Raw genomic sequence first — 25,577 nt, 5'->3', positions numbered from 1 at the left:
CAATAAGTCAGACTCCAAGGGTTAGCTCCTTTGTCAGGACCTTATGGAGTCAGGTTCAGACTGAGTCCAAGCTTTGTCTTTTACCAGCTGTGTGAGCCTCAGTCACTCAGCTGCAAGTGTTTACTAGTCTGAAGACACATGCAAACATAAAGCTGTTGTGATCATAATGGTACAGAAAGATATGGAAGTGAGCTTTGTTGTGTATTTCTTCCTAGGAGCAAGCCCACAGTGTCTTAACTTAAGCTACCAGCATATTTTGGTTTCTGTAGACTTGGTCTTGAAAGGAGACAAACTGACTAATGCAGAGATACATATTTTTTAATCCATTATTGCTTTTCCTTCTCTTTCTTCTAAACATTTTTTAAAGAATACTTCCATATTAGGACTATGTAGGCAAAATTGTAGTAAAATTTTATTTCAAGTTAGAATTTAAACTACTCTTTTTAGAAAAATTACAGTTTAGGACTTTTGATCTGTGACCATACCTAATATCATGCAGTGAATCTCTTCTACAAAATAGTATTAAATAGTATTATAGCTTTTAATGTCACCCATTACCCTATTTGATAACAGAACAGAGCTATTTTAACAACTGAGAAGGCTGCTTAACTCAGGTCTGCATCTGATTTCAATGGTATTTATTCTCACTGGGATTCAAAGAAGCTCCTTACTGGTTTCAGAAACACATTTTATATTTAGTACCTGACTGAGGGGAAGGTGGTTAGAATGTGATACACAAAATTATTGTTCCTCTGACATTTTATACGCTATTCCACCAAGTATCCACTTAGAGAGTTTTGCGTAATCTGTGGTGTATGTCCAGTCTGGCAAGTAACAACAACGTGAACAGCTATCATTTACCGAACGACTATAACAAACCAGTGATTGGCATACATCATCTCCAACTGCCAAAACACCATGCTGAATGAGGTATTACTTGGTCTTCATTCTACATCTGGGAATCCAGGAGCGACTAATAACTTGCCCGGGTAATACAACATGTAAAACCAAACAAAAGAGAGGTTGGTGTCACAAAGACCTGTATGTACTCCTGCCCCTGACATTTGCTGGGCGACTGTGGACACAGGACACTACTTACCGCCTACAGAAACCATACCAAAATAAAACTGCAGAATCTCCATTTCAGTGCCTCACTCATCTCGGCAGTTAACAGATGTTCACAGTCATGAACAGCCTGTACAGTCACCCTAGACTCTGAACACAGGCTCCAAAGGTTACTATTGAAGAACATGGCACATCTCAACTGAATATAAAAAATGAGATCTTATCATCTAGTTTCAGTTATGATTAAAATTAAAAACCAAGACAGAAAGCAAAATGGTGGTTGCTGAGGGCCAGGGGAAGGGGAGAGTATATAGTTCTTATTTAATAGGCATAGAGTTTCAGTCTTACAAGATGGAGAGAGTCATGGAGATGGATGGTTGTGATTGCACAGTGACATGAATATAGTTAATACCACTGAACTATACATTTAAAATGGTAAGACGTAGGGGCACCTGGGTGGCTCAGTGGGTTAAAGCCTCTGCCTTCAGCTCGGGTCATGGTCCCAGGGTCCTGGGATCAAGCCCCACACTGGGCTCTCTGCTTAGCAGGGAGCCTGCTTCCCCCTCTCTCTCTGCCTGCCTCTCTGCCTACTTGTGATCTCTGTCAAATAAATAAATAAATAAAATCTTTAAAAAAATGGTAAGATGTAAAATGTATGTATATGTATATATATGTAATATATAATGTTACAATAAAAACTAAAACAAACCAAAAATAAACACTGAGCTTTATTAGACTGAATCTGAATATACTTAGATGGAAACTATGTTTTAGTAAATGGAATCATGACATATTTTCCATATGACAGCAAAAGTACTTTATTATATGATCCTAAATAGAATATTTATCCTATGATTTACCTGTGTAATATAAAAAAAATCACTGCCTGGCATTGATATAGAATGGATTCTTTTTTTTTTTTTTAAGGTTTTATTTATTTATTTGACAGAGATCACAAGTAGGCAGAGAGGCAGGAAGAGAGAGAGGGAGAGGGAAGCAGGCTCCCTGCTGAGCTGAGAGCCCGATGTGGGACTCGATCCCAGGACCCTGAGATCATGACCTGAGCCGAAGGCAGAGGATTCACCCACTGAGCCACCCAGGAACCCGATATAGAATGGATTCTTAATTAGCCCTTCAATGAGTGGGTACATGCAATGCGTTCTAGAAACCCGAATATAAGAAAATGTTTGGTGTCCCCTTGTTAGAATACATGAAAGAGAACAGACGCTCTTCCCATATATATGTAGCAATTTCTATTTTAAAAGACACTGATCTAGGTGCATGTGGGTGGCTTAGTCAGTTGGGTGTCCAACTCTTGATTTTCACTCAGGTCATGATCTCAGGTTTGTGATATCAAGCTCCGTATTGGGCTCCATGCTAGGTGTGGAACCTGCTTGAAATTCTCCCTCTCGCTCTGTTCCACCCCCTGCTCACGTGTGCGCGCTCTCTAAAATAAAAAAGAAAGAGAGAAAGATACTGGTCTACAGTAGGCAGCATAATGCATCACAGGTACACCCCTCTCTACAGAAAGATGTTCCTTTTAGAAATGGTTTTTCCCAAAGCAAATCACCTATACTACATAGTAGAATGATATCATAATGCAATTATTAAAGGAAAAACTACACAGGGAAAGATGTTTGCTAGTGTTTCAACTTAAATCTTAAACATATTTCAGTAACCGAAAAAACTGTTTCATGCAGGGTTGATTTAAAAAAATTCTTTATTGAAAGTACCAGTCACAACTATCCAAAATGATACTCTTCTTGCAGTCTAGTCAACAACTGAAGTTCTTCAGAAAACCATGATCAGGTATGTTGAGCACATTTATTTATTTATTTTAAAGATTTTATTTATTTGTCAGAGTTAGAGTGTGTGTGTGCATGCACAAGCAGGGGGAGCAGCAGGCAGAGGGAGACACAGGCTCCCCACTTAACAAGGAGCCCAATGGGAGAGTAGATCCCAGGACCCTGGGATCATGACCTGAGCTGAAGGCAGACACTCAACCAACTGAGCCACCCAGGCATCCCTTGTTGAGTACATTTAATTTAAAAAATTTAAAGGAAAAGTGACAGTAATTTAATATCTAAAATCATCTAATAATGGTATTTCTACAATTAATCTATTCTCTTTAAAAACAGTGACTCTTATTAATGCCTATTAATACTCTTTTAAAATTATTATTCCTTTTTAAATTGTAATATCAAGTCATATTGGATAGTAAAAAAAAAAAAAGCAGAGTTACTACTTATGTAATGGTAAGTTATGATAAAGACAAAACAGGAAAGCCTATTCCATTTTCCACATAAATGAAAACCCATATTTTATGTTACACTTCTTACTTGTTCCCCTGACTGTAAGAGATAATGTGCTTGATTTTTTTAAAATAATTTAAAAATTGCTTTAATCTTCTCATTTGTTTTTACAAAAGATGTGCTAATGGTTCAGGAAAGATTAATTTTTGATACTAAAATAATTTTTTTGTTCTCATCCCCTCCTTGTGGGTCAGGACTATAAATGACAACTTACTCAGTCTCATAAATAGCTACCAGGACTTGAAAACTGCAATTTTCTGTTTAGTAAAGGAAGTTCAACAGTGAGAATCTTTGTTTAAAAAAAAAAAAAAAAATCTTTCCTGGTTCCATTAGACTTTTATACAATTTGTACTGCTTTACTGGAAAAGACAAAGTTAATTCCTAAGGCTCAATATGATTATTTTGCTTTATAGGTAACTTTCAAAATATACTAGATGTATTTTAGGGGAAATTAAAAAAACCACATTGCTTAGAAGGAAGTAAGGAGTGGTGTCTGGGATTGGCGTGCTTTTTCATTAATGGGAATGGCAGCACACTCCCAGGGCCTTGTGCGTAGTAAGCACTCAGGAGTTTGCCAAACTGCATGAAGGTACCTGGGCTGCTCTGTGGTTCTACACTGGGGTGCACATGGGGCATTTTCTTCTCCATTTTCAATGACTGATTTCCCTCACTGGCCACGGTCCTGTTGCGTCCCTTCCTCTTCACCTGTCCTCTCAAACATGTGCTCTCCAGGCTCTGGACCTGGCTTTCCATGTCTCAGTGAGATCTAACCTTAGTCACTATTACAGCTCTGTTCTTTGAGATGCTGGTTAAATTAATTAGGCAAAGGTCAGGTATTTCAGTATTTGGGGGATGGAACATAAATATTTTCAATTTTAAGTATCACCAATTAGAGGAACTAAAGCTCCTCAAATAAATCTAAATCTTAATCAGATATGTCAGTTCCAAATTTGCTTTTAAAAAGTGAAAGGGAAGGTTGTTTGTAGGAATTTTTTGGTCTAACATCATTTAATAATGGCATTTCTGGAACAATTTCTTCACCCATTCTTTTAAAACCAGTAATTTTTATGTTGAATCGCTACATTGTACATCTGAAACTAATACAATACTCTATATTAATTATGCTGGAATTGAAATAATTTTTTTTTAAATAAAAAAACAGTAATTTTTAAAGGATTTCTAATTAATGGCTACCAGTACTCCACTCCAATTCTTTTTCTGAATGCAACTCTATTTCATATTAGGTAGTGAAAAACGAAACAAAACAAAACAATTAGTACTTATGTAATGTTAGCAATATCAAATTGCTGAGCCTGGTCCAACTGGGAAAATGCTACGGTGTGGGCCAGATGAAAAATAATAAACCTAGACTAATTCTGCACTGGTTTTCCAACTAAGTGGTTCAACAAGAGTGGGAGGGTAAGAGAATACAGTATGTTTTAGAAATCTTGGTACAGTTAATTTAAAAAAAAGATAGTAAAAAGCAGCTGTGAACTTGCAAATGGTTAAGATGTTGTAAGAGTGTGAAAATGGTCTTTGTTCTTTGTCTGTTTCTGTATTTAGGTGGATTAAATTTAAATCTGACCTTAAATTTAAAGGTCTCCCCACCGTGCCCCGTTGGCACAATACTCACGAACAATATAGATCTGCCTAAACCGGTGACAAAGAGGTCAAAACTCCAAGTTGTGCCTAAAGTAATAGATGCTTTCCTTAAAGTTTTATTGGTTTTCCCTTCAAACCAAATATTTAATTGTGCATAAAATAGCTACAGTTTAAATATTCCACACTTTACTGAGAACCAACGTATATTGATTAATTACTTCCTAAGAAGGGGAAAGTTCTTTTTTAAATGTAATGTTTGTAAAGCAAGCCATTACTGTTTTTAAAGCAGTTTAAATGTATATAAACTCTTTTATATCTTCCTAACTCTGAGGGATGGGTAGGGGTTGATACTTCAATTATTTATTTTTTCTGGTTTCTAGAACAGGTAACAGACATTCAATTATTTGTTCAAAGCATCAGAGTGACAGCACTATGGACTGAAGTCCACATTGTCTGACCCAAAGCCACTCTCATTCTACTCTACCATCATTCCACATAAAAAGGACTTTATTATTTTTAAAGATTTAATTTATTTGAGAAACAGCAAGAGTAAGAGAGATCACAGAGGCAGAGGGAGAAGCAGACTCCCTGCTTAGCAGAGAGCCTGATGTGGAGCTTGATCCCAGGACCCTGAGATCATGACCTCACCTGAAGGCAGATGCTTAACTGACTGGGCCATCAAAGTGCCCCTAAAAAGGAGTTTATTATTTATTTATTTATATATTTTAAAGATTTTATTCATTTATTTGACAGAGAGAACACACAGCAGTGGGAGTGGCAGATAGAGGCAGGGTGAGTGGCAGGCTTCCCGCTGAACAAGGAGCCCGATGCGGGACTCCATTCCAGAACCCTGGGATCATGACTTGAGCCCAAGGCGGACACTTAACCACCCAGGCACCCCTAAAAAGGAGTTTAAAGCCTATTTTGGTAATGTTTTCTTATACAGCTTCTTACTGGACGACTCCCACAGTAAAGTGTGCAAACTGATGGGTAATATTTAAGTAGTCTTTCACTAAAAAATTAGTAAGTGATCAGTATGGCTTACAAGAGGGTGGTATGAATTTGGAAACTCAAGCCCTGGTTCTTCCTGATGAACTGGAGAAGAAAATAAAATATAATAAGGGATTAGGAGGGAGGAGGAGGTATCTGCCTTGTAGTTTTCAAATTATATAATTTTGAATCCACTGAAATCGAAGAATATAATTTAATGAGTCTGAGCTATCCTACCTCAGGATATCCTATCCTATCCTATGGATATCTGCCTTGTAGTTTTCAAATTATATAATTTTGAATCCACTGAAATTGAAGAATATAATCTAATGCGTCTGAGCTATCCTACAGTGATATATGTAATTTGAAATGTATGTTAAACTTCCTAAAAACCTCACCCTGTCTACTCCTCAGCTAATTTGCTATAAGTGACTCTCCACAGTTCTTCTTGACAATTATGATGTCCTCCTAGATTTAGATCCTCTAATCTGTTGGTTTGTTTCATTCGCTTTATTTCATGTTTTACCATTAGAAAAGTAAACAAAACATTTTTGTAACCATGTATTAGGCTGTCAGATGCCAGCAGTTTAATGGAGCCTTTGGTCTTCTACCTGTGGAGAGAAAATATATTTCTCACTCTTCCTTAGGGATTGTTCTTTGTTCTCTGGGGTGTAAAAGTTCATTGTTAGTTAGCATCCCAGCACATACAGGAAGGTGATGCTTTTGTAAATGTGACCTTATAGCCAACAAATTCCAAGGGCCAGCATTTACTGAAGAGCTATGAATAGGGCCAACATGGGGCAAAATGGAAAAAATCTACATTGCTTACGAGAGCTGTGAGCTTCACTCCTCGCTGTCAGTCTACTCTTCTCTAGGTGTGGATTCTGTCTATGATGCAGAGGGAGGTGTGTGAGTGTGAGTGTGAGAGGTCTTGTGCAGGTGCGCAGAGGGCTTTATGATGACAAACGTCTTCCTGACTTTTGAGGTCTTCCCTGCTCCTTAGCCCCAGAACAGCCATCACCAGGTGATCGAGTGAGGTGGGGCAGAGCTCTGGAAGTGTGTGTGTGCTGCATGTATCTGCTTATCTCTAGAAACATCATTATCAACCGCTCTCTGTTTCCTGTCTAAAAGTCAGGATGAGTAGTGAACACAGATACCACGAGTAAGGTTAAAAGGAAAAAAAAAATCACTACACTACACTGGACATATCTGTCCTTAAAAAGCAAAATGTTACAGGGCAAATTTTAGGGGCTTGAAACACTGGCATCTTTTTATTTGGTACAGAATTTTTCTGTCTTCTCAACCATAAATAGCTTCCCTATGGGGTCATAAGCTGGTGAAGTCATCATTTGGTACCTCTAATAGGAGAAGTAACAGCAGCCCAAGTCCCTGCAAAGACCACTACAGGCAGCAGGCCTGTTCCACTGGTGCTGCAGGCCCCACACCTTCGCCAGGCTTTCAGTTTCACTGTGTAGCTTCCCACACACCACAACAAAGAGCCAGAGGAACCACTGACAGCTATTGCCTAAAACTAAGCCCATCTGCCAAAATGCTGACTACTTAATGACTCAGTTTATTTTAAAATTTTCAAGAAACTATTTCCAGGTAGAAAGTGAACTTTTGCAGAATTTTGTCCCCGCTTTTCCTTTTCTACTTACCTGGACTGTTTTTTCCCTTTTGGAGAACTGACTGCCACAGCCTAACCGGTTCTAAACTCCACTTTTCCATCATCTCTATTCTTAGAGTTCTTCCTTCCTCAGTCTCTATCAGAGACTTCCTTCTCCCAAACAAAACTACCATGGGGTCTTCCCAATTCTTCCCTCTCACGGCTCAAGTCAGGCCTTCCACTGAGTGGCAACAATGCCATCCCAAATCAGGTCCTTTCTACTGTCTACAGTCCCATTTCAGTAGTCATCTCCTCCTCTAGGTGGCACCTGTCATGAGCCACTCACCATTCCACACCAAGAAACAAAACCGCCTAAGCCACTGTGTGATTTTTTCCACTGTAAAGAACTTTATAAAAAGACCTGACATATTTAAGAGAAGGGCTGCAATTTCTCATTCTAGTATGAGGGCCTTACATAAGCTGGCCCTCATGTCTTTGTTCAGTTGCCGACCTGCATATCTGGTCATGGGCCTTCTCTGGCCAGGCTGTCAGTGAACAGGGCTTGCTCAAGCAAGTGGGCTCAGGTTCAGGCTCTAGCTTTCCATTCCTTCTCCATTCTCTCCTCCTGATCCACCCCATCTTTCCAAGACCCTAATTTGGCATTTGACTGTGGTCAATTTAGCAATTTTCATTTTCAGTAACAAAGTATCAAATCATATAAATTGTACAATCCTAATTACACCAAGAGTGCAAGGTCTGTGAGAGCAGCTTTGTGTCCTATGGCTCCTGGGTCCGTTTCTAAGCCACACGGTATAAAGCAGACAACAAAGAGCTGAGGAGTTAGCAGCTTTCAGCTTTAGATGAGGGGTGCCATTCTCATGATGGTTCTCTGAACTTGATAGGCTACATCTAATTTTTATCACACACAGGAAATGAAACATAGGAAGATAAAAGTTTTAAATAAAGCTTTAGATTAATATCAAGATGTTAAAGAGTACTTCAGGATGGTAATGGTAATTTTTTAAAAATATGGAGATCATGCCTTAAGAAAAAAAAAGAGACTACTCAATTTCTTTCCCATTAGGGCAACAGAAATTCAAATTAGAATTTCAACTTGGAATGGCCAGGAGTTAATTATTTAGAGTATAGCAAGATAACTGTTAAATTATAATGTGCTCTTCATAAGTGTTCTGAAGCCAGAGATGTTGCCCTACTTTTTGGTGGGTAAAAATAGTTGGGATCTTTGTAACTCTGTGAGAGGCAGTATAGCTTATGTGTTAGGCACCCATAGTCAGAATGCTTGGGCTTCCTGAGTTCAAATCCCACTTTCTTCAATCTGAGGGATCTTCAACTACTCACCTCTCACATACCTCTGATGACTGATCTGTAATATGCAGACAGATAATAATCATTCCTATTTCATAGGATTATTAGGAGGATTAAAATGAGAATATAGAATAAGGTTCTTAGCATGATGAGCATAAAATAAGTACTCGAATATTTACTATTATTGCTATTAATTTCAAGAGTTGAAGGATCATAGCATAAAGGCTTGTTAAAAAATAGTCAATGTTTTGGGACGCCTGGGTGGCTCAGTTGGTTAAGCAGCTGCCTTCGGCTCAGGTCATGATCCCAGCGTCCTGGGATCGAGTCCCGCATCGGGCTCCTTGCTCGGCGGGGAGCCTGCTTCTCCCTCTGCCTCTGCCTGCCATTCTGTCTGCCTGTGCTCGCTCACTCTCCCCCTCTCTCTGACAAACAAATAAAATCTTTAAAAAAAAAAAAAAAATAGTCAATGTTTTAGCTACTCTGGAAAACAGTATGAAGTTTCCTCAAAAAGTTGAAAACAGAGCTACCCTATGACCCAGCAATCACACTACTGGGTATTTACCCTAAAGACACAAATGTAGTGATTCGAAGGGGCACATGCACCTGAATGTTTATAGCAGCAATGTCCACAATAGCCAAACTACGGAAAAAGCCTAGATGTCCATCAACAGATGAATGGATAAAGAAGATGTGGTATATATATATATATATACACACACACACAGATATATATATATATATATATATATATATATATATATATATATACACATACACACACACACAATAGAATACTATGCAGCCATCAAAAAATGAAATCTTGCCATTTGCACTGACAGGGATGGAACTAGAGGGTATTATGCTAAGCGAAATAAGTCAGAGTAGGGCAATTATCATATGATATCTCTATCATGAGAGGATATGAGGAATTTGAGTCAGGGTGGGGGGTCGTCGGGGTAGGGAGGGAAAAATGAAACAAGATGGGATCGGGAGGGCGACAAACCATAAGAGACTCTTAATCTCAGGACACAAACTGAGGGTTGCTGGAGGGTGGGGTGGGAGGGATGGGGTGGTTGAGTGATGGACATTGGGGAGGGTACGTGCTATGGTGAGTGCTGTGAATTGTGTAAGACTGATGACTCACAGACCTGTACCCTTGAAGTAAATAACACATTATGTGTTAATAAAAAAAAACAGTCTATGTTTTCCTTATAACAACAACTGCATAGAGAGTTTAGATTTAAAGATTCAAAACTCACAAACCTTACAGCTATAGGAAGACTGTCATGAGGAAAGAATGAAATGAAACACGGAGGACTGGGCAGTGTGTGGAATGCAGTAACTGCTCAATAAGTGGTAGCTGTTATTATAGGAGCAGGTGGTTGACAGAACAAGGTATTTTTTTTTTTTTAAAGAACTGCTCCTTAAGATAAACTCAGATATTCCATTAAAAGCAAAAAGAGTTACTTTTTAAATTTCAGATTACAATTCGCATGGAAGGAACAGACACATGAAAACCGATGCTCATGAAAATTTTATCAACAGGCAATCCTTTACACTAGTTTTTAAGAACATCATAGGTCTTTGAGTTGACTGTTGGAAACACAACAGCCAAAGGAGTGAGTGGCCAGTCTCTGCAAAGTCTCAGGGTATATATTCTCTATATCATCCCCATTCCTGGCTCTATTTTTTTCTTTCTTGCTCTCACCTTCCCTTTGTCCTGGTTTTTTTTTTTTTTTCCCACTAATTTTAGATTTCATTTTAACTTATGTAAAGTTGTCAGTTTCTTTGGATGTTTTTTTCTGGAATGAGATGGGTAGCAAACAAACACACAAGCATTTGAAAATTACTGGGCTTCTAATTTATACTTTCCAAATTTGCTAAGTGAAGTGCACCTTAATTTAAAATTTTAAGCTACAAGAAGTTCTCCTTGGATAATGCCAAATTACTCTTGGCTTACCTGTCCCTACTTCAAATCATTTTCTTTTCTTTTCCTTTTTTAAAGATTTTATTTATTTATTTGACAGACAGAGATCACAAGTAGGCAGAGAGGCAGGCAGAGAGAGGGAAGGAAGGAGGCTCCCCACTGAGCAGAGAGCCCAATGCAGGGCTCGATCCCAGGACCCTGGAAACATGACCCGAGCTGAAGGCAGAGGCTTTAACCCACTGAGTCATCCAGGTGCCCCTCAAATCATTTTCTAATAAATCACTTCAACATATTTTCTACTTCAGAGAAACAGTGACAGAAACAAGGGTGAATCCCATATATAGTCAACAGACAATCCATCAACAAATATTGCACATGTTTGGCATTATCTTTGCATTGATCAGCAAATCAAGTCTCCTTTATAGCATGTTTAGTTGTGGGCCCTGGACTAAGATTCAGTAACAATTAAGGCTTAATGATGAATAAAAACAAAAACTAGGATTGAAAATTCCACATATGCAGTAATGTCTTAAGTCTAGCTAAACTTGGAATAACCAGAGACCAAGTTAAGTAGGACTTTCTGTGTACAATTTGGAGAAGAGATAAAAATTATTCACACATACCTAACACACACACACACACACACACACACACACACAGTTCCAGATTTATGTTCTCGAAGGTTCTAACCATGGTATATTCTTTATCTAAGTACCCATTTCTTGGGCAAATGTGTCTATTTTCATGGATGATGATTCCAAAAATCTTTGTTTTCAATCTTGCCTTATTCCCCCCACGCTTCAAATTCTCACAACCAACATTCTGTTAGGCACACCTGAATGTCTTCTAGACATTTCAAACTCAAGGTCCTAAACCAAACTTCATTCCAGTCTTCTTTATCCTGACAATGCTGGCCACCGCCACCGCCTTTTCCCATTAGCTACATAAATGGCTCCTTTCTTATGTCTGTCTGCTTACTCCATCACTCCTCACTAGAATGTACACTCCACCAGGGTAAGGATCTTTGTTCACCTGATCTTCATTCCAGATGTACCTAGGTATGCCTAGAATAGTGTCTGGCATTTGGTAGGTATTAAATAAGTGTTTGCCCAGTTAATGAACCTTTCCTCCCATGCCCCCAAAGCTACTCCCTCTCCTATGTTCCTAATATCAGCAAATGAGCCTGGGGAATCATCCTAGATCTTTGCTTCTTTACATCCAGTAGAGAACTGCCAACATTCCTTCCCAGATAGTCTCATTAACTACCCCTCCTCTCAATGCCTAACACGGATGGACTAGTTCTTTCCCTGGACATCTCTTATCAAAATGATTAAAAACAGCCACTGGAACTGTCCCTATTTAAATAGGCATACCGTCCTGAAGCCAGATATTAAATACAAAACTGAGCCTGCCATTCTGTTGCAGAAAACATCAGAGATTCTGTTTGGCCCAAGGATAAGTTCAGGCCCCTCCTGATGGTCCAAGACCTGGACCCAACCTGCACATTTACTTTCACCGTCTATTACCTCACACCTCAAATTTTTGAAGTGGCTAACGAGAAATTGCTTTTGGTTCTGTGCAGATAGCCTATCCTCATTCTTCCTCACCATTGCCAATTCTAATCTTTCAAGATTTAGTCTGGGGTCAATTCTTTAAGAAGCCTTCCCTAACCTTCCAAGTTGGCCTAAATGTCATGGCTTTGCATGTTCCCATAGCAACTAACTGAAGGGATATAAAAAATCTAGGCAAACATTTGCAATTAACACTAACTAAAGCCTTATATTTATTTAAGGAGGAAAGGAGTGTTCATAAAAACCAAAAATATGATCTACTGGGTATGTATTTATTTAAGCTCTTAAAATAAGTAATTAAAAAGAACCAGGTTACTTGGTTCCTAATATGTGGTAAAGGAAAGAAAAAATCTTTAAAGAATTTTATGAGAAAACTGTAAGCCAGAACAATCCTTGGTTTCCTATTCTGACTCAGAAGTTCTGTAAGAGTGACATGGACTTTAATTTTCTTTAGCCTCCTGTACATGGCTCATGGGGACACTGAGGGCTATATCATATCATGAACTGAAGACATCTAATAAATATACATTATTTCCTTGCATTATCATTTCCTTAATTTTATAATGCCAGTTATAAGGGAATGGCTATATTTAAATTATTATATAATACCATCCTAATTAGTTTGTGTCCACTAAATTCAAGCTTTCTATTTTGGGGCACAATTGTATTATGCCCATCCCCCACACCCCTACACCTCCGACTTGTTCATATAGCATTGATAGGGCAAACATGGGTAAGACACAGTGAGACATGTTTTCCTCTGGACCTGTTCAGTTTAATCATTAATTTCAGAAAAGCAAAAGAAATTAACTATTAACCAACAATCACATTTCCTTAAGAACAGTTTTCCCTAAAGAATAATCTATAAATTTAAAGATTTTTACATCTATATGCTGTGAACTATATCTGAAAGGACTGCGGTACATGTTCATAAGCTTGGTTACCTTAAAATTCTGCATATTTGAGGAATCCTTTGATTAATGTACAATTATAGCTCTTAAAGCAATTTCATTTCAGGAAATATATTTGTAAGTCTCTTAAAAGGAAATGTCTGAGTATGGAAACCGACATCACATGATTTGGCTGACCTTATCAAAATATGGACTCTTTAGCCTAACAGGTCTGCTTACAAATGTATAAATCCAGTTGACTTTACATAATAATGAACTCTCCCTCTCTCTCTCTCTCTCTCTTTTTTTTTTTTTTTTACAACCTTGTAACTCTTCAGTGATTTGTGGTAGCTGTGTCTACCAGACACTGCTTGTATACTGAGTATCCAAAAAGGAAATTAGGTTATAAAATAGTGTACTGAATGTAGTTGGCTCTGTTCACTGAGGGAATCACAAAATAAAATACACGAGATGAAACTAATGGCAATTTACAGTTGGAAAGAGACTGAGATAGTAAAAACTCAGACTAGAATCAGAAGTTGCAGATTAGAAGGCCAAAGGCCTGCATAAACTCTTGGGCCAGTTGCACTGCTAATTTACTAATTTGGTGGGAAGTCATTTAACCTCAGCTGCTCTCATGCCACATGTTCACATTCATGTGTATCTTCAAACATTTATTTGGTAGCTACTAAATATCTAGAATCTTGTGAGGTTCTCTAGGTAAGGCTCTGTCCTGCCCTAAAGACATCAAAGTCCAGTTGATGGCTCTTAATATTTTCTTTACTATGCAACTTCCAAAAATGAGACCGCCCCCATCAGTGACAAAGGGTCATTAGAAGAAGTAAATCTCAACAGTTCAGGCTATATTAGAATATGTGAGACCGCCTCTCCAGAAAATTTTGGCAGACCCTCTGTTATTCCCACTTTCCCCACATGCCCTTTGAGAACTTTTGAGAACTGCTCGTCTAGAAGGATCTTACAACCTCCAAGGGCAGCTCTATGAAGAAAACAACGTATTATACAAAAAATGAAGATCTAATGAAGAAAAAACAAAAGCCTAACAGTGCCACATTATTGTATTGTTAACATATCTCTACACAAATATATTAAACAGAGAACTGTAGCATTTGATCCTAGGGAATTGAATATTAAAATAAAGATCTAATATTTTGATGTACTTTTGATTTATAAAATTGGCAAAAACATTTTGTTTTCATTTAATTTTTCTTAGTAGGTAGGGCAATACTACTTTTCCTATTTAGATATAAAGAAGCCGAGACCCAGGCAAATTAAATAACTTGCCTTAATCTCACATCTACTGAGTGGCAGAAATTAAAACTAAATCTTCTGACCCTAAAACCAGTCCAGTCCAGTTTCTACCCAATGGAGAACCCTACCTAAGAAATATAAATATATAAACACTTATCCTTTTTCCAAGATGGGAAGGTCCTGACAAACCTTCAAGGCAAAAAAGCAATTCAAATTTAAAAACGAAATTATAAACCTCCACTTGTAAGGTCTAATAATATGGCTCTTAACTGACATTATTGGAAAATAAGGTGTTCTGGACGAAACTTCTAAGGATTTTTATACTAGATGTTTAAGATGAAAAAAAATAAGCACATATATACATCCTATTAACCAGAACACAAAGAATATAATTTATACTTTTAAAAAATGATTTTCAGTCTCCCTACACAGTTACGACTACACTATTATACCAGCCTTTAGAGTGGAGTGCTCGGGGCACAAAGCCTTAAACCAGTAAGCTCAGAGCTCAGACAGCTACATTCTTCCTACTGTCTCCACTCTAGTGGTCACTTCCTGTTCTTTTGGTAATTGGTGGTGATTAGCTCTTTTCAGCTTAATTGACTCCCCTTATCCCAGCTCCCTCTATCCTTTGCAGCTTAGAATTCTCTGCTTTTGTATTCTAAGGAGGAGCTTAAGGTTATCAGGGAAAGCCAGAAAATAAACTTAGTAAATACTCAAATTTAAAAACACACACACTTTTGCATATGTGTATGAAGATAAGCCCACCGTTACCCACACACAGGCACACATACCAAGGATGCCAGATTGTGTCTTCTCAATGCTTATATCACTCCCTTCGTTATCAGCAGGTAGGCATGAACGAATGACACACAGGGTAGAATGTCCATAAACTTGAGAATTATGGAAAATGAAAGAAATAGACTGTGAGAGTTAGAGTCGTGAGATGTTAGGTTGGGTCTAGTATTGAGTCCTAAGACTTTACTATGGGGTCGGAGTTTTTTGGCCTTATGATTTTGAATAGGTTGGTAGACTGAGTCTGGTTCTAATCATCTTCATCTATAAAAGGGGAATAAAAAAGAAATCTATATACCATAATTTGATAACTAGTGCCTCAAACTATATAAAATATTATAGAAATAATTTATTAAATCAAAAAGTTCTGATACAAAGATAATCTAATTTCTCATATATTATCTCTCTCATACACGATAAAACAGTAATGAAATACAAGTACAAAATAAAAACAAGTCCTCACTCTCATGAAGTTTATATTCAAAATTTATAGCCTTTTTCATGTAGGTAAGCTCTAAAATCATAATTTCCCCCCAAAATAGGGACTACGTTAATAGAAATCTTAAAAGGCACTTATTAAATTTCATTATCCATTATTGATTAGCTTTCCAATGAAAGAAGAAGATGTATAGATATCAAGGCTTTTCCTTATTTATTTATACCTTAGTTACAAAAACAGTTATTTCCTCAGTTACTTCCATAGAAATTGTTTAAAACAAAAACTAAGCAAGAGCTTGGGAAAAACTTTTGCTTCAGAAGCAGAGAAGTGCAGGTTCTGTAACCAGCCGAAACCTGGGTCCTGATGACCCAGATGTAGGGCAACACAGAGGGTCCCTCTCTAAACACCCTTCTCCACACTGCTTTATTTTTACATATCTCCTTACTTTGGTTCAGTAATCAGTGATCGGGGAAGTGGGGGCTGAAAGGAGTCCTTATATTGGAAGGTGCAAAGTGGCATTAGGAAGGAATCAGAGGCAATTTTTCCTATTTATCGTCTACTGGGCTAATCATAGAGTTAAGGAAAGAGAAAAGGAGATAGCTGGGGAGGAAAGTGTGACAAAAATAAATTGACTGCAGTTTCGTACAAATTTATTTTCCAGGGATCAGTTTCCTGGTAACAGGATCCATTTTTCCCTATGGGAAATATTCTTTTCCACTGTTGGTCTAGGTAGCTTAGGTTGGCTGACTCCAGCCAGAAGGAGCCTGTCAGATCCCTGCACTGTCAGATTCCCAGGCACTGGGATTGGTTCAGAGGGGAACACGGGAGCCAAGTGCAATCTTAGGAGACTTAACTGGGGGGTTTTATAAGAACAGTTGCGAACAGAGAACCTCTTTTTCATGAGGGCCTGGTGGCTGTCTCATCACCATGAGAGAACCTGGACTGGACAAGAAGAGAGCCAGAGCAAAGTTAAGGGGGAGAGGGAATGGGATTGAGTTCTAACAAGCTGGCTTAAGACCACGTCTTGTCGGAAGCCAAGCCTACACTAGGGCTTTGGAGTTATGTGAGTCAATGCATTTCCACTGGTGCTTAAGCCAGTTCGTGTTGAATTTTCTGTCACCTGTAACTAAGAGCCCATGTTTTGCAAAAGAAATACAGAACTATCACCAATTCAACGCTGGATTTGGGGACTATTCAATAATTAATAGCGTAAATAATGTAAAATCATGTAATATTAATTAAATAACACAAAATCAATCCTAGAAGCACAGAAATAACTACTTGGTCAGCTTTTGCATCCGAAATGGAAGACATTTCCTCGCAGTCACCAGCAAAACAAAGACGAAACATTCAAGTCCTTAACCCTTAGGTCTCTGAAGCACTGATATGTCCCCCAGAAAACTGTCCTGAGAAATAAATCTACAGGAGTCTTAATGCTGAACTCCTTGGTGAAATCAGTGTCGATTACGCCGATAACGCTGCTCCTACGAGCAAAAATTCTACAGTTTAGTCAGTCACGTAGTCAACACTAATAAAACCATCTGGACTAAGTCTGATGTTAATTAATTGCATATAAGTGAGGATGGAGGGAGGCAAAAACAAACTAAAAGAGGAAGTACAACTCCTCGGACAGAAGCAAAAGCTAGTCTAAATACACCTAGAGGATGTTTCATTTAACTTCCTGGTTTGGAAAACCTTCAGTTAGAACAAAGGTAGGACTTTAGCAGGGACCTGGAATCTGAAGCAGCTGCTAAATGAAATTATTCTGTACGGAACACAACTTAAATTACAGACATGATTTTGCTATTAATGTTTTAATTTGCCACAAACACATGTATTTGATACAGAAACACAGGAAAGACATGATGCATTCTATGTGTGCCTAGTAAAACGCTCCTGCACAGCATGCAAATTAAATTTACGGAGAATTATATTTCTAAGGCTCACTGAAAAACAAAGACAAATAAACAAAAACAAAAACTCCTTTTCGATTAATTGCAGTTCTCCATGTCAAATTCTGCTCATTAAATAGTGCACATTGGAAAATCTCCTTTTGGTGTTAAGGTAAGATATTATGACTATTTATCACGGACAGACTGCCTCAAAAACGTTTTTGAATTATTTCCCAATAATGATTTAAAGTTAACTATGCAAGTAAATGATACACTAGGAAAGGAAATGTGTAAAAGGAACACCCACATGAACATTTACCTTCCACTGCTCTTTTGAAGAACACTTTGCAGCTGCCACAGGTTACTACCCCATAATGACATCCTGAAGCCTCATCCCCACACACCAAACATATTTTGGAAGGTCTTGAAGATCCAGTAGAAACACTTCGCAAAGTAGAGCTGAGGAGAGAAATCAAGATTTAAATAAATACACTGTAGGAGCACATTTGATAGACTATATAGCTTAGCTCAAAATTTGTCAATACTCATGGTTCCATTAATGAATTCAGGATTTACTGGTCAAATATGTGACCTAGAAAATGAAGGCAGATCCCTATCTGTGGAGGAATGTTATCCAGAATTCTGTAGAGCAAAGCAAAACCTGTTCTCGGTACCAAGAAATAAAAATCACATGTACACATTTCCCCCTACTTTTTTTAAGGTTCAGGAGAACTGACAGTTACTATTAAAATTTTTTAAAGTTTTTATTTATTTATTTGACAGAGACAGAGAGACAGAGACAGAGGGAGAGAGCACAAGCAGGGAGAGGGGCAGAGGGAGAAGCAAGCTCCCTGCTGAGCAGAAAGCCCTAGGTGGGACTCAGTCCCAGGACCCTGAGATCATGAGCGGAACTGAGGGCAGACACTTAACCTACTGAGCCACCAAGCACCCGAGGGCCCCTCCCACTATTTTTGGGAAAATTGACCAGAAAATATTATTTGCATTCTAGGTGGCAGGGAAGAGACGAATCCTGAGCCGAGTCATCAGGAAGTATTTTTGGTATCAAAGAACTAATACAGTACTTTACTCTTTTCACCCAGACTCAGATTATATATCTCAGGTATGCCAGATTAAAAACAAAACAAAACAAAAAAAAAACAAAAGAAAAAAAAACTCTCACATTTCCAAAACAATCTACTAATTAAAATTTAAAAATTCTTGCCTCAACTGCTAGCAATTTTATCCCATCAAGCTTCTGCATTTTTTCATGTTACCTTCGATATGTTCCAATCACTACATCCTGCTTACTAATTTGAAGGGACACAGTCAATACTTCAAAAAAAAAAAAAAAAAAGCCATACATAGTAAATATCTCAGGTATCTTTCTGGTAAGAAACTGAAGGGTTCTGGGTATCAGTTTTTAGAGACCAACTGAACCCTTAAACAAATATCTATATGAATTCTTCTGAAGGGGAATCTTCTCATATATATTATGAAATCTATTACACTGCTAGTTAATGGCATAGTTTAAACAAAACTGTTTTAATGAATATCAGTTCAGCAACAGATGTGCTGTGAGCCGGCAAAGAAGGTAATGTTATTCATTCCTTGTCCTCATGCATTTATCGAATACCTACTTGCAGGTCCCATGCAAGGTACTGAGGAAATAAATACCCAACCCAGTCTCTGTCCTTCAGTTAGTGGGGACACGAACTATTATGGTGAGTGCTATAGTGCAGGGTAGTACGATGGCACAGACTGGGAAGGGGAGGAAAATACCAGTTGGGGAACAGTTCCTGAAAGGTGACCACTGAATTGAATTTGGAAGAACTGGATGAGAGCCGGGCCAAGAAAAGGGGCAGGGGAAGCAGAAAGGGCAATGGCTTGGAGAAATGCCAGCTGGACCTGTTTGGAAAGCTGAACAGACTTCTTGTATGTCACCACCATCACCTTGCTGCCACATCTGTCTCCATGTGAAACAGCAGGCATGTGGGGAAAAGACTCAAAGAAAGGGGCACCTGGGTGGCTCAGGGGGTTGAGCCTCTGCCTTCGGCTCTGGTCATGATCCCAGGGTCCTGGGTTCAAGCCCCATGGTCCCAGCTAGGCGGGGAGCCTGCTTCCCCCTCTCTCTCTGCCCTACCTGTGATCTCTCTTTCTCTATCGGGTAAATAAATAAAATCTTAAAAAAAAAAAAAGACTCAAAGAAAACATAGTAAAAGGCTAGAATGGTTACATTACACTGATGCTTTTTCTGTTTTCCCAATTAGCTAAAGTATAATAATAGTTCTGACCTGGTAATTAAAAAAAAGGGGGGGGGGGGCTGAACTATTTTAACTGTGCTCTCACCAAAAAAAAACAGAAGAAACAAAATATTCAGCTGTTGGAGAACTACAGCATGACTGACTTTCTAGAAAAGGTCTTCTTAAATCAAGGACTGAAACAATGTTCTCCAAAGTTGTTTCTCCTTCTGAGAAGAGTGCTCTTTGTTATTTTTATTAGTGTCCTTTGACTTCTTTATGGCATTCAAAACATTCCATTTCAGCATAGGGAACTTATTCAGCATATTAGCCAGTGAAACTCGATCCATACTCTGTCTGACTGTCTTACACTTCACAGAGAAATACCTCAACTCCTTAAACAATTAGAATGTAACTTACAATCATCATTAACATGTAACTGCTTTTTCACAACTGCTATCATTCATGGGGCTTGTCTTGGTCCCCAAACTTCATAATCTCTTGACTTCGTTCTTTGTAACTCTCTTCTATCCAAATTTACTTTCTCTGTGATCTCGCCTAGTTTCTTGGCTTTAAATATCATCCATATGACCAGGACTTCCAAATATTTATCTCCAGCCCAGACACCTCCCTGGAATTTCCGACCCATTTATCTGACTGCCTGACGTGTCCATCCGAGTGTCTGATGTGCACCTCAAACTTAACAGGTCCGTAGGTTTGCTGATTTTCTCCCCGCTCCTCCTACAGACAGACTTTGTCCTTTCAGTTAATGGCAACTGTTTGGGCTGAACTGTATTATCTCCAAAATTCCTGTGTTGAAGTCCTAGCCCCTAGGACCTCAGAGTGGGACCTTTTCTTGGGATAAGGGTCACAGCTGATACAATTAGTTAAGATGAGAGCATTCTGGAGCAGGGTGGGCTCCTTATCCAATATGATTGGTGTTCTTGTTAAAAAGCGGAAATTTGGGACGCCTGGGTGGCTCAGTTGGTTGGACGACTGCCTTCAGCTCAGGTCATGATCCTGGAATCCCGGGATCAAGTCCTGCATCGGGCTCCCAGCTCCATGGGGAGTCTGCTTCTCTCTCTGACCTTCTCCTCGCTCATGCTCTCTCTCACTGTCTCTCTCTCAAATAAATAAATAAAATCTTAAAAAAAAAAAAAAGGGCGGAAATTAGCGCGCGCGCGCGCGCGCGCGCGCGCACACACACACACACACACACACACACACACACACACACACACACACAAAGAATGCCATGTGAAGATAAAGGCAGTAATGCTTTTACAAGCCAAATAACACCAAAGATAGCCAGAAAACCACCAGAAGCTAGAAGACAGGTATGGGACAGATTCTTGCTCACAGCCTTCAGAAAGGAACAACCCTGCCGACACGCTCATCTCGGACTTTGGGCCCTCAGACCCCTGAGACAATACATTTTTGCTGTTTAAGGCTGTGGTCCTCTGTTGCTGCAGCCCTGGGGCAAACTAATGCAGCGACTTGGACTCATCTCTGACTCTACTTTTTCTCCAATCTGTTAAATTCTATTCACTCTGCCTTCGGGTTCTCCTCACTTCCCATACCTCCTCTGGGACCACTAGCCCAAGCCATCAACGGTTCTTCCTTAGGATTTGCAGAAGACTTCTAGCTGATCTTCCTGTTTCTCCTGTCCCCTTCCTTCCCCTGTATCCAGAATGATCCTTATTCACTCCTTTGCTCAAACCCATCTGGGCCCTTTCCTCACACTCAAAGGAAAACTCAGTTACCCAGGTGACCACAGGGCCAGAATCTGGCCTCCCAGACTTCTCTAACCTCTCCTGCTTGCCTACACCACTCCAACAACACTGGCCTCCCCACTAGCCCCCAAGCCCACCACGTGTGCTCCCACCTCAGGGCCTTTGAGCTTTCTGTCTCCTCTTCGTCTAGATATTGACAGAGTCCCCTCCCCCACCTCCTTCAGGGCTTCATCCAAATGTCACAGTATGCAGTGGAACCAAATTAAGTTGAAAAGAAAGTCTAGCATTAAAAAGACACACCGTGAAATCCAAATTAAAACAATTTTCTTTAATTACAAAATTAAAGCAAACATGAATTATTTTTCCCTCCTATTCGCCACCATCTTTCAATGACACAAGAGCAAATCTGCCTCTGCACGCCTCTTGCATCCCTCTGCCTCCTGGGTTTCTGTCACACTGTACTGAGCCCATTCTCCTTAACACGCCTCCTCTATTTTTCAGACTCCTCATTTTCTAGACCATCAATGCAGCGTTTCTTCGGAGCTCGACCTTTGGCCATCTTTTTTTCTTACTTCTGTACTTTATCCCTTAATGATCTCATTCACTCTCCTGGCTCCCACAGCTCTCTTGGTGAATGACATCCCAAATCTTCGTATCTGGCTCCAGCCGCTCCCCATGTCCAACTGCCTATTTTTACTTCCTTTACCTAACATCTCTGCCTCTGCATTCTGTGGGTTTCTGGAAGCATCCTGCCATCAGCGAGCCTGCCAGGGCAAACCTCCCTTATTGTCAAATCTAACAGTTACCAGGGCTGCTCCTTGGCCTCACCGCCTGCGGTGAACATGGTACCAGGCCCTTGTCACTCACTTTTGAAGGGTTCCTTCCTGACACCGGCTTCTCCTCCCTCTACCTCCTCCTCCAGTAGTGGAGAAATGAATTTTCCCGTTGGAGAGTTCTGACTGTATGACTTCCATCCCCCGTCCCCCCCACCGCGAATGATGACCTCAGTAGGACAGCTAAGTCCTCTTCCTCCTCCCAACCTTCCCTGCAGGCCCTTTCATGTGCCCAGCCTTGTGCCGGCCACATGCTGACACCCCTGCTGGTGTGCACACCTGCACCTGCACAACCCAGCTTTCCTCCCCTGCTCCCACTCCTGGCAATGCATCCATCCTTCCGGGACCTTGGTGTTCTCCCAGCTGCAAGCGCCCCTCGCCCTCCTCCCGAGTCACTCAGCACTTGGCTGACTCCCTCCACCCCCCACCATTGCTGTCCTCATTTCTGGCCTTACATTACTGACCTGTGCACTTATCCTAACCCCTTGAGGGCAAAAACCTTGCCCTGTACATCTCTGTACTCTCTGCTGCCATTAGTGTGGGGTGCTACTATTTATTGAATGAATGAAATCGCACTCCTACTCTCATTACAGTAGAACATAAATTTCCAAGAGGCGATCGTACAAAAGGTAAATTAATGAGGCCAAGGTTATAGGTTCAATTCCCATGCGGTTCATTTAGCTTTGCACAGAGGAAAAGAGGGGGAAAAAAACATCCAGGGACACAGACTACTTTCAAAAGCTCAGCCAGCTGTCTCACAAACATGTATTATTAACACAGAAGACAGGCCACATAGAGTGGATGGGTCAGGAAAACGCTGGTCCCTACTGACACTTTATCATGCACTTATCTTTGAACCTGAAACATGGCACATTTGGGGGAATTATATATGTAGTTTCAAGCAATCAGTACATTTTAGAAGGGGGTAGGCAGAGAAAGAAAAGGGGAGAAAAGAGAAAGCAGGAAGAGAAGGACAGAGGGGCAGACCGTGAACTCACTTCTTTTGACACTGAGTGTTATCAAAATACAAAGCTTATTTGAGTGACTGTGTAGGTTAGAATTCTACTTGATAGCACAGTCTATTTCCTAGGCAGCCGCAGTGGCTGTGAGACCCAGACTGCAGGGCCAAATATGCGGAGCAAAGGCGGGGAGGCTCAGGCTCCAGTTCTCACCCAGCTGTTCCCCCGTCAAACCTGAGCAAAACCACCTCTCCTCTCTGGACCAAAATTCTCATCATAACAAGTTAAACAGGGAATCTCTAAGATTCTTTCCAAGATATTCTTTTAAGACAAAGATGGATACCAATGATAAATGTGACAGCCCGCCCATCCTGATCAAGTTTTATACAAATCAAATTTCAAGCTCCAATTAAAGACAATGTATTATGCACCACAAATAACCATCATTTGCTCTAGATCAAGCATAAAAACATCTCCATGTAAAAATGGACTCTTTCTAGAACAGCTAATCATGGCACTTAAAAGTCTCTTACATCTACATGATTGCATCTCTGCTGATTTTGGTTAAAATTCCTTTATAAATGCATGCATTACGATGGTACGCTACCCCCTAAAAGCCATTTTAATATTGACAAGTTGGGAAAAACTACCCAAACTGATAATTTTTGGTCTTGGTAATCAAAGAAACATTGTTCACAAAAAGAAGTTCATAATCAACAGACAAAGGGAGTTAGTTCATAGGAATTCATACAAATGTTAAAATACTATAAAGCAGAAATCTATGAACTTTATATAACCATTTGTAAAGACAGTGTCTCTTTCAGGGAAATACAAGTAAGATGCAGCTATTTTAGTATCAAAAATAATAATTCTAATGACCCAGTGAAGAAATTAAAGACAATAATCAAAGGTTCAAGATGCATGCCGATTTTGGTGACATTTGGAAGGGTCACAAGCCAATCATCAAAAACATTCCCTGAAATGGTGGGATGTTTTAGGAAGAAGCAGTAAGAAGCTATGTAAGAAAATATGATTTTTAGTGATCAAAACATGACTGGAAAGCAAAACAAAACAAAACAAAAAAACATGACTGGAGAAACCAGCTCACTGAGAATTACCATATGTAAATTTTTACCAAATTTTTACCAAATGTAAAATTTACCATATGTAAAACTATCTTTCCCCATCTTTATAATAATTATAGGACAACACAGTAGTGATTAACCCACTATTCAGTATACTGAAATTTCTTCATATGAAAATACTGTCTTGTTTCTTAAATGGACTCAATGTGAATTAAACAAACCTATCTTTTGTACTGTCACTTAATCAGATCTATGCTTCCACCAGCACCACTAGCTGCTAAAAAGATCTTTTCCACATGTAATCAACTCTAGTGTTCAGTCAGCTACCTTGAGCGGGGTAAGAATTTTCAGGAACAAAAAAACATTCAATAAGCATCCTTGTATCTGAACATGCTGGTGTATTTAAATCACTCGGTAATTAAGCGCTCCACGGAAGGCCTACCATAGGCACCATTGTGACAACAGAGAAGGTTCCTATTGCTGTGGAGTTTCTACTGTAATAAGAGAAAAAATACAGAGGTAAACGAACAATTGCAGATAATGGTAAGTGCTATAAAGAAAATGACAGATTGAGATTGGATGGGGTGGTGGAGCATAGGATTCTTTTTATTTTTTAATTAACACATAATGTACTATTTGCCTCAGGGGTACAGGTCTGTGAATCGTCAGTCTTACACAATTCACAGCACTCACCACAGCACATACCCTCCCCAACGTCCATCATGAGCCACCCTATCCCTCCCTCCCCACCCGCAGCAACCCTCCGTTTGTTTCCTGAGATTAAGAGTCTCTTATGGTTGAGCACAGGATTCTTTAGAAAGGTAGTCTGAGAAGACGTCTTTGGGGACACTGAAATGACAAAGTAGCCAGCTATCGGAAGGATGCCAAACAACAGGACAATTAAGTGCAAAGTCCCCAAGACAGAAATGAATGTGACATTTTCCACAGACAGAAAGGAGGGCATTGTGGCTGAAGGGCAGGCAACAAGGAGGAAGGGGTGATGAGAGATGGGATGTAAGGCCCAAAAAGAGGGCAGAGAAGGACCA

The 25,577-nt window shown here is 39.5% G+C and overlaps 1 protein-coding gene across 1 annotated transcript in view; it reads right to left on the bottom strand.

Moving 5' to 3' along the window:
* LOC111154998 (nuclear receptor subfamily 3 group C member 2) overlaps nucleotides 1-25,577 on the bottom strand; it is a 338,835-nt gene that overhangs the window by 147,981 nt on the left and 165,277 nt on the right. The window contains exon 3 of the mRNA XM_022514989.1: nucleotides 18,004-18,143. Within this exon, the coding sequence (XP_022370697.1) occupies nucleotides 18,004-18,143 (140 nt within the window). The remainder of the gene's footprint in view (nucleotides 1-18,003; nucleotides 18,144-25,577) is intronic.

This window comes from Enhydra lutris, unplaced genomic scaffold (genome assembly GCF_002288905.1).
Source record: "Enhydra lutris kenyoni isolate GAN:26980312 unplaced genomic scaffold, ASM228890v2 scaffoldscaffold3, whole genome shotgun sequence".
Lineage (NCBI taxonomy): Eukaryota > Metazoa > Chordata > Mammalia > Carnivora > Mustelidae > Enhydra > Enhydra lutris.
This window is presented reverse-complemented; position numbering and strand designations above follow the sequence as displayed.